Consider the following 12,734-nt stretch of genomic DNA (forward strand, 5'->3'; position numbering starts at 1 on the left):
CCATTCTAGACTGAATAAATTGGTGAAATCCTGAGGCAAAACAGCAAATTTCCTTTCTTTCTTAACATATATACTGAAAAGAGAAAGAGATTTCTAGTTTCACAGGCCTTATTCAAAAAGCAGATAAGTACAAAGTATACTCCAATTTTTAAAGAAGATTTTTGGGTCTAAGGTGATAGATATTGAGGTTGAAAATAAAACGTTTCAAAATACAAGAGTTTCCCTCACAAAGTGATAAGCCCCCAATGTACTACCCCTGTGGCAGTGTTCATAGCTGTTACAGTACCACTGACTATTCCCTATGCTGTACTCCACATCCTGTGGCTATATATGTGTTAAATTGTGGTTGACATTCAGTATTGTTCAGCCTCGGGTGTACACTGCAGGGGTCGGGCGTCTACACCGTCCGTGGGGCGGTCTGTCTGATGGGACGGGTGCCCGTCTGCCGCTTGCAGGGTTTTCACGGCATTGTTGATTACATTCCCCAAAGTGTCTTTCGTATGTATCCCCGTGGCAATGTTGTGGCTACTGATTTGCACTTTCTGGTCCCCTCGGCTTCTCCCCCACCCCCACCCCCCAGCATCTGGCAACCCTCGGTTTTTCCTCTATATCTCTGAGACTGTTTCTGTTTAGTTTGCTCATTTAGGTTGCCCACTTTAATGATCATTTGAAAACGGAAGTGGCGGGGGATTTCATTGGTTTGTCACCGTGAACGCCGCTGGGGAAAGTGCAGTTGGCGGCGGGCAGGCCGTCCCGCGGGTCCTCGGCCGAGGCCACAGGGGGCCCTGTCGCGTCTCCCGAGGAAGGCCGCGCCCAGGCTTCGCAGAGAGGTCCCTGCCCGCGGCCCCGCCCGCGGCCCCGCCTCACGTGTGTGCCCTCTTCTTGGCCCGCAGAGCCCCCCCGGCGCGGACCCGGACACGCTGCGAGCCGGCGCGGGGGCTTCACCGGCTGCCTCTCCGCCGTGCGCTTCGGCCCCGCCACCCCGCTGAAGGCGGCGCTGCTCCCCGGCCGCCCGGGCCCAGTCGCCGTCCGCGGACAGGTGGCCGCGTCCCGCTGTGCCCGGGGGCGGGGCCCGGAGCCCCGGCGCGCGGCGACCCGGCCGCCCGCAGGTGGCGCAGGTGCGTGGCCCTCCGCCCGCGGCCTGCCAGCCGCTCTGCGTCCCGAGGCTCCCCGAAGTCCTCTGTGGGTCCGCCTTCCCCTTCTCTGCCCTTTCCAGTCTCAGTGCCTCGGCTCTCGTTCATTTCTATGGCTGCGATTGTCTGCTTTCAACTGTTTGTGGATTTTCAAAAGTCCGCCTTTCCACCCCCCTGTCGTTCTGCCTTTTTCTACTGTAGGTCGTTCTGGACCGACAGATGGGGGCGAGCCCTGGGTCAGAGCGGACGGACATGGCTCCGCGGTCATTGGAGGTAACAGGCCCGCGAAGGGCACCCTCGGAGGTGCTGTCGCTGTCAGCGGGATCCCCACGGGAGAACCGCGCCACGGAGGCCTCAGAGGCAGGCCACACCCCTGTGACGTGTGGTGCACAGGTGGCCCCCGTGCGGCACGGCTGCCAGGGCCCTAAAACTGCCGTGTTATGCGAAACAAGAGCTCCTACAAAAGGGGTTAGGCTCCAAAAATCAAAAACACAAAGTATCATATTTTTATAATTCAGTGAAATATCTTGATTAAAGCAATTTTCACCCCCCCCAAAAAAAATACAAGAGTTTTCTCTGGGAAATCAAGCTTTTAAATGCTTTTGTGTTTTATAAATCGAAATTAATACATTTCAGTTTTAGGGTACATAAAGGTATTTTTTCTTCTCTCATTTATGGTTTTTGCTTCCCCCAAGTTCTCTGCCTGTTACATATCTGCTTTCTTAATTCAGGAAATGAAATTTCCTATTTCATTTTGCTCAGACGACCCAGCAGAAGCCTGGGCCAGCGCCCACCGAGGTCCGAATGGAACTCAGCGCTGCCCACAGGCCACCTCTGAAGCTTGAGGCGCCTGGGCCTTGCACGTGGGCTCCGGGTGCCCTTGACCTTGGCCACGGGGCTCTGTGCGCATGCGCAGCCCTCGGCCTCTGCCCCGTGCACCGTTGCTTGGCGACGGCCGTTCTGGGCGGAGAGATTCCAAACCGCCTTGCTATCCTGCTGGGATACTGTGGCGACTGGAGTTGGCTGCTCTAGAGGCTACTGTTGGCTGGGCGCGGAGAAAACAGGCGTGAGAAGTGCGGAGGAGGTTCTGAAGCCCGTGGCTTGGCCATGAGGAGGTTCATTGGCTTAGGGATTCTGAAGGTCAGGTCCGGCTTGGGTTTCCGAAGGAGACCCCAGAGCGATGGTGGTGGCTGGCAGCCTGAGACCGGAGGTGGGGTCACCTCGGAGTCCGGGTACTGCATCCGAGACAAAGATCTCCAAAAAATCCACAGAGCTGCCTCCAGGGGCGACGTGGCCGGAGTGCAGAAGCTGCTCTCGCTCCATCCAGAGAGACTGAACGACAGAGACCGGCAGAAGAGGTGAGCGGGCCTGGGGGGCCGCTGGGCACGGGCCGGAGGCGGCGGGGGCCTGGGAGAGGGGCCCACCTGCCGGGCTCCCCGGGAGGAGCGCAGCCTGGGCGGGGCCCTTACCTGGGGGCCAGGGCCCAGGCCCACGTGGTGAGCACCAGGACAAACTCTCAAGGTCCCGTCACTCATAATTCCCCTTATAAAGCACTTTACTGACAATGTTAAACCAATTTAACTAAATATCAGTAATAGAAATGAAAAGAAGTATATGCAGCATTTTACTTTTGATGTGCACAGTTTTAGACCACATTGTTAAACACTATAGAAAAGTCCGTAATGAGAAAACTAATTCCCATAATAGAGCGACTTGTGGGCTAAAAGTTCTTCAGCTAAAACCCAGTATCCGTTTTACATCAGTGTCCACCCATGTATGTATGGTGTTTATTGAGGGGCCTTAGAAGGGAAGCTTCCAGTGGAAGATGCCTGTGGTCTTGGCTAGGAAGACTCGTTTTCTCACCGTGTGTGCTCTTCCTCTAGTTATCAGTTTTCCATAAGCCAACTAAACTCTCAGGGTTTTAAAAGTTTTGGGTTGCACATGCTCTTTGATTGTAGTGATAAAATTAAGAATCATTCTGTATAGTAGACGAAGATTTGCCCTTCTAGGTGTCAACGGGTGCTGTATTGCCACAATTTCTTTACTAAGAGCTGAAAAGAGAGATAAATGATTGGAATATAGCAGAAAATGCCCAAACACCCTAATATATGCAGGATGTTAGAGCTTCATAGTGATGACATTTAGGGTTAGTAGAAAATATGAATTACTCATGAATGATGGAAAAATACCTGTTAAGTATTTGGAGAAAATTCGTTAGATTTTCATATCACAAAAATAAGATCCAGATGTACTGTAGATTAAAAACTATAAATACACGAAATGAGGAAAGTACCAGAAGAAAACAGAAATTCCTATTTATACATTTTTTTATGTTGGCGAAGACTTCAAAAAAACCAAGAGTTCAGAAGGTTGGTTGAGCAATATAAGAAATCAATAGTCTCTGTATATCAGATAATAATACTAACAAAGCACAAGAAAAGGTACTTGTAAATTATGTACAGCATACACATATCAGGGAAAAGTGTATCTTTGTTTTATAGAGAAGTGTCTGAAATCAACAGAAAAAAAGCAGTCGAATTTTGAATTTGACCAAGTTCTTTCTGTGTATCTATAAGTGACCAATACTTAGTGTCCTAGGTAAAAAAAAAAAAGGAATTAAAGTTGCAAAAGAAATGAAAACTTCTTTTCCATCCTCAAAGGTTGAGAAGATGAGGAACCATGGTACTTGTACAGCTGCTTCAAATTTAAGTTGCTTCTGACTTTTCAAAGAGGCAGTTTGGTGATAAGTACCACATTTAAAAATGTATATTCCCTTTACCCATCAATTTCAAGCACTAAAATATCTTTATGAAATAATTAGATAAATCACATACAATTTGCTTTTCTCAGCACTGCTTACAATATCAATGTCTTGTGAAAAATTCACATCAGCGGATTTCGTAAATAAATTGCAGTGCGTCTGTAGGGTGGAATTACCTGAGACCATTGAAGGTGGTATGGATAATACATACATGTTTACATGCAAAGATGTACTTTGGTAGATTGGAAAAGGAGAAAGCATTCCTTTGATTATATAGACACACACAGACTATGATGTTATTTTAGCCAAAAATATGTGCAAACTTGATATCTGAGTGTTTGTACTGTGACATTTTCTTTTTTAAAAAATCTGATCTCTACACTGAACATATACAGGAATTCTAGTAACAGCTTGTTATTAATAAAGTAATCCCAGGTAATATTTCATTATTCCCAGGAATATGCATCTTGTACAGATTAAAACAATTTCTCACTTCTATGTCCAAATTTTTTTTTTAAAGATTGGTATTTTCTGGCAACTTTTAGCCTCTTCAAAAGTAAAGGCAGTCTTTTTGTCTGTGCTGGTAGAAGTTCATGTATCTATATTTCTGTACACACTTATTTTTTTATTATATAGAGCTTCACTACCTATAATATTAAATGATTTTTGATTCATCATTTTGGTTCTGTCTTTATGGAAATCAAAAATAGCACATATAAGTGATTATTACTATTGCAGAAGTACTGCATTACTATAAACATTTTGTTTAAAAACATTGAACTCTCCAGCTGTAGTTATCCCTTCTTTCAATGCATTTATTCATCAGATATACACTGAATACCTGTTATGGAGCAGACACAGTCTACTCGGGACTCTCAGAATCTATCTCTCAGGCCCTCTTCATCCTTAAAAACTTTATGTTGCCCAGTAGGAGCGAAATGAAAAATTGTAAATGGAAGTATTAGTACCTAATATCCATTGAAGCTTTTCCTCCCTCGTTTCAAACAAAAGGATTTCTCCAGTTAGGACATTGTGAACAGTGACCAAACTTGCTGTTTAGCTAGTGTACAATAGTATTAAATACGAGTATCGATCACTGGAAATCATCCGATTTTCATGTAATCTATGAATCAAAACAGTCAATGAAAGGAGCCATCCCTAGTCACTTGAATGCTGAGTCTCTTTTGGCTTCAGGTTTCTTGAAAATCAAAACAAGAATTTCTTGGTGATGTTAGTCCTCTTTCCCCATGATGCTCTTAAGAATGAACATTTATTTAGATGCCAACTTATGATGAGAACTACGGAGGAAGGTCTGGTGTGTTTCCATTATTTCACTTCACGTTAGGGTGGTAGGATGCCCGTTCTTGTAAATACCAGTAAGAAATTATTTAAATGCTCCAACTATACTTTCAAGGCATTCTGAATTATACATTGCCTTCCAGAGTCAGAGGTGTTAAAATATGAGAAAAGAAGCATCTTAGAATCACTGAAATACAGTGTTCTTTCTTAATCCTTAAAACACAGCTGCAAAGTAGGTGGAATGATATCATTTTACTTAATTGAAATGTTGTCTTTTAAAGTAGTAGTGATGGTAATGATTCTGATAATATTACCAAAGAGTTATTGAGCTGTGTGTTTTGTGCTAGGAACCTAAGTAAACACTTTGCATAGATTCCCATGTAAGCCCACAACAGTGTCCTGTGATGTTAACTACAGTTTTTATCCCCATTTTGTTGATGAGGAAATGGAGGCACACAAAGGCTAAGGGACAGCTAATAAGTGGTCGAGTTAAATTAGGATCAGACCCGAGTTGAGCTGATTCCCCAGGGCATGCTCTCTGTAGTCACATAGGCTGCTCTGTCCTTAGTGTGGCGAGTAACAAGAGCTCGTGAATATTGTACTTTGTGCAGAAGAAAACTCCATGTTGGTTCTGAAGGCATTGGAGTGGCGCGTCATGTTTACAATTGCGTGCAGAGCTGCATGTTTGAGACAGTGCCCTGTAATGTCCTAAATGTCCTCTCACCCTCATAGGACTGCTCTCCATTTGGCCTGCGCCTTTGGCCATGAGGAAGTGGTGACTCTTCTAGCAGAGAAAAAATGCCAGATGAATTTCGGTGACAACAGAAACAAGACAGCTCTAATAAAGGTATGTGGTAGCCAGGTCTGTCAACAGGAGATGGATTTTATTTAACTATTTAGAATAAAAATGAAATAGTTTCAATCAACTATAACTAATTGTGGAAACTTGTGGAATGCTTACTTTGAATTCCCATAATTTACCGTTCATTTAATGACGTATCCTGACAGGCCGTGGAGTGCCAGGAAGAGGAGTGTGCAACAATCCTACTACAGCATGGAGCGGATCCACATGTGAAGGACTTCCGTGACAACACGGCTCTCCACTACGCGGCCATGGGGCACAACACCACGATAGCTGAACTGCTGCTGCAACACCAGGCAGACATGGAAGCAACCAATGAGGTATAGATCCACAGACTGTATTTACACAATATTTGTAATACATGTGTTTCAGCCACAAGCATTTTATTTCTAGTCGATATATACAGCATGCTGTACACCTGGCCCTGTCGCCATAGAAACAAGTCCAAAGCCAAGTCAGGAAGGGGAAATGGGGTGGCCACAGAAAGGGCCCAGTTCTGTCCTGTAAGAGTCCTGTTACTGCTTAGGAGTCGGTGCCAGGTTCACTCACACCAAGGACTGAAGACCCCGGGGGAGGGAAGTATGTGGGGGTGGCTGCTGCAGGGCAGGGCCTAAGAGATGGGTGTTCCTGGGGGTGGGTGGGAGGAGGAGTGGAGCCTGGGTCCCGCCAGGGAGCTGGGGGTGTGCAGGTAGGGAGGGGAAGCAGCAGGACACTGGCCCTGAGCACCCCAGGCCTCGGGGATTCTGAAGATTAGGGCAGGAAGGCCAGTCACGTTTGGACATCCAGCAAGGGCATCCACCTGCGTTCCTAGCCACTCTGCCAGCCACGGCCCCCCTTGAGGTCTCCACCTCGGAGTGGGGCTCCTGCTCAGCCTTGTGGAGGTGCTGGGCAGGTTTTAGGTGTACAGAGGGAGCAGGTGATGGGGACGCGTTCACCCCTTTTTGTTCCTGGACGTACATCACTGCTCGCCACTGCAACCCCAGCAGGAATGCCCTTGGTTGACAGAGGAAGGGTCAATTTTACATTTTTGGAAGCTCAAGCGTTCCCTGAATGCAAACAGTTGGAACTTAATTTTCTAAAATTTTACTTTACGTGATGATACCTCTAAAGTAGCAGTAGAGGGCACAGCTCTCTTTTATGCACTTACGACAAATTACGTGTGAAAACAAAACTTGTTACAGGCAACACTTCCTTTTTTAAGTGTTTTTTCACGTCCGAGTTGTTTTCCAATTAATGCAAAACAATGTAGGAAGGCAAAATTTGCCTTTGAAATTGGCTTTACCTTAAAACTCAAACAAACAAAAAAGCATTTTACAATATCATAGAAATCTTCCCGCTGTTGACAATTTTTTTTTTTATAAACAAACGATTTATATAAAGCTATTTAGTACTCATTGGCTAAAGCCTAAGAGGGAAAAAGGAAAGGGAAAGGAAATAACCATCAGAAATATGCAGGGCAATTTGGAAATTTGGCTATTGAAGGGAAATAACAAGAAGAGGTTTTTCAAAACCTCATGGACACAGACAGCAGTTCAATATTTGCCAGAGGGTAAAGGGGGGAGGGGAGATAGATGAGGAAAAAGGGGTCAAACATATGGTGGTGGAAGGAGAACTGACTCTGGTGGTGAGCACACAATGCGACATACAGATGCTGTATCATAGAAATGACACTTGTAACCAACGTAATTTTACTAACCAGTGTCACCCCAATAAGTTTAATTAATAAAAAGAGGCTTTTTATTTTTGTTTTTCTTCAGTTTATGTGCTTAGTCAAGGTCCTCTTCAGTTTTGGGGGATAATAATCCTTAGTTTTGAGAGAGAGTTAGTGAGTTTTAAACTTCCCTGAGACCACATCTGGGAAGGCTCCGAATCCACCAGATTGCAGTGAACAGGCGGCAATTAAGTGGGAAAGGAGGGAAGGACAGACAATTAAGTGACATGTCATCTGTTCTGGCAGAAAGAGCCACCTAGGGAAGAGTCTAAACTCTGCTGTGAAATGTAGACTGTCCCATGAGAAGTAAGGGGTTTAGCAATAATGAAATCAAGTTGCATTTTAATTGTTAATCCCGTTTCCACTCCTACCCAGGAAATTAAGTGTGGTTTTCATAAGTGACATGTCTCTTCCACTTTTATTTGGCCTAATCGTCAATGTCAGAGGAAATTGGTGACTTAGGCTAGAGAAGAGACCGAAGGGATCGTCTCCCGGACTACTTCTCGGCTAGAATTCTGCTGGCGAATCACAGTCACCCTAGGAACTTGGAAACCATTTACAAGCTAGGCTCTTCCTGAAGGTTTTGACTATGGAAAGCTAATAAGGCCTGGACATGTGTTGTTTAGAAATATCTCCCTGAGATTCTGATACAACTCTTGGTTAAGAACTACTAGTGCAATGTATCAATTCGCAGATCTCAAATACTTAAGAAATCTCTAGAAGAGGTGGAGTGTGAGAGGTGATTCTCCTTCAGCTCTCTCCTTCCCAACACTCTTCGCCTGACTTTTGAACTGTCTGTACCTCTGGGCTCGAGAAGTGGAAGGAAATATCATTGGCGGTACCTGCTGGCTTAAAGAAGAAAACCTTTTTCCTTTCAGCCATCAGTCATTCACTGGTGCTCAGAGAATCTTTAGAAATTTGCTGATGGGTGGTCTCCTAATGCATAGAATCGGGCCCTTTAAGAGTTTTGCATGTTTGTTTGTGCTCAGGTTGTTAGATCAACAAATGCTTACTGCACGCAGGGTTTTCCTGCAGTAATAGGAAATTGTGAACCTACTTTTTTTGCCTGTTGTTCTGTAAATCTCCAGTTTTCTTTTCTTTGTTTTTAATTAAATTTATTGGGATGACAATGGTTATTGTATTTAAATGGGTTTCAAGTGTACATTTCTATAATGCGTCATCTGTATGTCATAGTATGTGCTCACCATCCAGAGTCAGTTCTCCTGCCTTCACTGTATGTTTGACCCCCCCTTACCCTTCTCTACTATCCACCGTCCCCCCCTTACGTTCTGGTCACCACTGAACTGTTGTCTGTGTCTATCAGTTTTTGTTTCCTTGTCTTGTTCGTCTGTTGCTTTCAGTTTAATATCCCTCATATGAGTGAAGTCGGATGGTCCTCGACTTTTTCTGTCCGATTTGTGTTGCATAGCATAATAATGTCATGGTCCATCCGTGTTGTCCCAAAGGGCAGCATTTTATTTTTTCTATGGCAGAGTAGTATGCCATTGTGTATGCATACCACATCTTTTTTATCCAATCATCTGTTGAAGGACAGTTTGGTTGTCTCCACTCCTTGGCCACCGTAAATGATGCTGCAATGATCGAAAGTGTGTGATAAATTCTCTCAGTATGTCTGTGAAATTCATAGAGCCGTGGCATAATCACGATGGTAGGTTTAAACATGAAATCCCATGAAGTTAGTAGCAATACAGATGGGAAGTGTCAATAATTTAGTGTCAGCAGTCCTATAATGTAATTGTCCATTGGATTAACAATCTGAAAAATGAATACAAATAGATTATGGTTTGAATAAGAATGGGAAAAATTCTTGAAGTGGGTGTAATGAGTCTAAATGACAGTTTTATTGCATGTTGGGGCCCAGTTTTTTAATGAAGCATATGATACTAAAAAACAGAAAGATTTTACATACAAATATTCACATTATACACAAACGTTTGGAAACAGCAGATAAAACATCCCAAGTGGGCCACGGACTAATTATGGCTCCTTGATATGTTTAGTTTACCTCCATATGTTGAGTGAACATCGAAAGTTTTGGAGACTCATGAAGAAATAAGGATGTCAAGCTTCTCCTAAAGAATCAAGCCTGGTCCCCTTGAGCCCTGACTACAGATGGGTGTCCTGTGGCGAGGCTGCGCCTCTTATATGAGACATGTGTTCCCTAGTGTGCTACTGTCCCCACCTGGCTTCTTCACTTACTTGGGTCACCTTCTTTGCCTCCGTAAGCACTGGAGTGTGCGATTCCTGTTTTATAGAATATTTTGATAAACGCTTCAAGATTTTCAAGACAGTCTATATTGATTTATTATACGTATTCTGTATTAATCACCTTAGAATGAGACTGAGTTTTTCAAGCTAGAATTCCTAAGTTGTTTTTCTTTTAAAAAAAACAAAAAACAAAACACTTCCTTTATCTTTATACGTCCTATAAATAATCATACCCATTGAAATGTCTTTAAGTCTTATGAGGTCAATGATGGTTATAGTTGTAGATGTTATGCATAGTCCAGGCAGTATTCTATCATCCTCCTCAACGTGGTTCCTTAAAAATGCAAGTGATTTAGTCACTTTCATGATGCTAAAAATCATCCATATAGATCAGTATTAAAACGTTAACTGATAAGCCATGATGTTTTATTTCGGAGTTATATTTTGCCTGAGCTATAAAATAATTTTAAGTAGCAATTAAAATAGAAACAGAATAAAAAACAGATTTTTTCAAAAAGTAGATAGGCATTGGGGTCCCAAGATTATCCTTGCAACTGAGAATAAAATTTCACATTGAGCTTACCAACAGCCAAGATAAAATCCCATCGTCTTATAATGGGAGAAAACCCATGGACCATTTAGTGATAAGCAATCAAAGGTCATTTGAAGCCTAACTCTTTTTAATTTAGAGTCCATTTCCTTAGTGACCCTTTTGGAGCAGGAGAGCCTGAAGTTGACATCTGGGATCCTGAGAACATGGATAGAAGAGAAGCAAGCAAGTTTGTATAAACTGCAGAAAACCTTCACTTCTGTTGGAAAGCTCTCCAAACTGTATCCCTGAAATTCTATGATACTTCAGATGTTAATGTTTGCCACAGAAAAGTATTGTCAAATCGGGATTAAGCGACCTGAAACACTTCTTTAGTAATAGCCATATAAAGCACAGTTTTATATTTCTCAAATACCGGTGATCTTTCTGGAATATTCCTACTGGGGCACAGTAATTAATTTCTGCTAAAGTACATATTCTTTGGAATATAATGTAACAAACTCTACCCCAGAAATAATTATTTAGGTTATCAATTCAATAAAACGACTTAAAGCATTTACGTCTATGTTTTCGAACTTGGAGATACAGGGATGAAGAATAGCCCCTGCCCTCAGAAAGCTCTGGGTTCAGGTGGGGAACGATAAAATAACTGCAGTATAGTGCGATAGAGATTGTGATGGGAGCAAAGTTCTTGGCACCAGGACTGTCAGTGTTTGAAGGGAGTTCTGTAGAATGAGGTGGAAGTCCATCTGTTAGAGAGGAAGGAGGAGGATATTTTAAAGGGAAGGAGCAGCAGATGACAACACAGAGGGCTACTTTTTATTTACTTTCTCTAGTGTATGTTCAAGTTTAGAGGATCTTTTATGAGTTTTCAAATTCAATTTAGAACTATCTAGCTTTTTAAGCTATAAATTGTTTTCTCTGTTTTACAGTTTGATTTTACACCACTTTTATTTGCTGTGTATAAGGACCGCTGGAAAATGGTGGAATTTTTACTCGAGAGACATGCAAACATACATGCAGTTGATAAGTGGAAAAGGTACATTTGTTTGTTCTTTTTTTTTAACTTAGAACTGTTTTAGAGCGGTAACAGTTACTCAAGTCAGAAAGATTAAATTAAGAAGAAGAGGATTAACCTATAATTTCAAAGTGAAAAATATCAGCACATCGTCAGTTAGGTAGAAAAGCAATTATTCTGCCTGGTGAACAGGAAGAACCGTAGCCTACAGGATTCATATTCATTTATGATATCGACTGATGTCATTTGTCATTGCAGTTTTTGGTCACATGGTATTATATTAGCTAAAGGGTTTTCACAGTAACTTTACTAGTTTTGTATAGTATGGACTCTAACTTAGTTTATGATACAATATTGGATTTAGTCTCTCTGACAGTTTTTTTTAACCTCTACTGTGTATTCAGGTTTCCTTAAAAGATGCACGTTAAACGTAAATAGGAGTTGATTTTGTTGTTTGGATGACTGCTTTAAATTGTTTTCTTCAAGGAATACTGATGTTATAGGGTTTGCCCTAAGTGACTGTGTATTACTACTACCAGATATTCCTCAGTTTTTATCCTTTTTCGTTTCTAGTCTATTTTGATGGTTTTTTTTATCATTTTTAATTGGTATGGGTAGAAGGGAGAAAGACAGCATTAACTGAATAAACTTCTTCTTTAATGAAACAAGTCATGGATGGGTGATTAAAAAAGAGATGGGCTTTCAGTTCACTCAAGACTGGCTTCAATGCTCAGCTTTCCTATGTGTCACGTGTGTGACCATGGGAACATTACTGTCATCACCAAACATGTTTCCCGATGTGGAAACGAGGGAAATAATATCTCCTTCAAGTATGGTCGTGTGTCTTGACCTGGCATGTGATTCAGTGCCCAGCACATGCTTATGAGCACCGTTAACTCAATGATGACAATGTTTACTAGAATTAGTACTAATATTATTGTTTTGAGCCTGCCAAGTAGCTTTAACTTGCCTGACTTCTAGCTGACTTTGGATGTACCATATATAAGACTAAGGAAGAAATGGGAAATTCTTTATTGAAATCTTCACCTACTTCAGATAAGTGACCTCAGCAGAGTTACTTGTCTATTAGAGAACTTTAAATTAGCACCTTCTAGGTAATACCCAAGTGGAGCAAGAGGCTTTTTTTTTGTTGTTGTTTTTATGTCCCTTC

The 12,734-nt window shown here is 42.5% G+C and overlaps 1 protein-coding gene across 1 annotated transcript in view; it reads left to right on the forward strand.

Moving 5' to 3' along the window:
• LOC308495643 (putative ankyrin repeat domain-containing protein 26-like protein) overlaps positions 1-12,734 on the forward strand; it is a gene marked incomplete at its 5' end in the record, with an annotated part of 99,630 nt that overhangs the window by 53,824 nt on the left and 33,072 nt on the right. Inside the window, one exon of the mRNA XM_081080613.1 lies at positions 11,478-11,584. Coding sequence (XP_080936739.1) covers positions 11,478-11,584 — 107 coding nt within the window. The remainder of the gene's footprint in view (positions 1-11,477; positions 11,585-12,734) is intronic.

Source organism: Rhinolophus hipposideros (genome assembly GCF_964194185.1).
Source record: "Rhinolophus hipposideros genome assembly, contig: HAP1_SCAFFOLD_46, whole genome shotgun sequence".
Lineage (NCBI taxonomy): Eukaryota > Metazoa > Chordata > Mammalia > Chiroptera > Rhinolophidae > Rhinolophus > Rhinolophus hipposideros.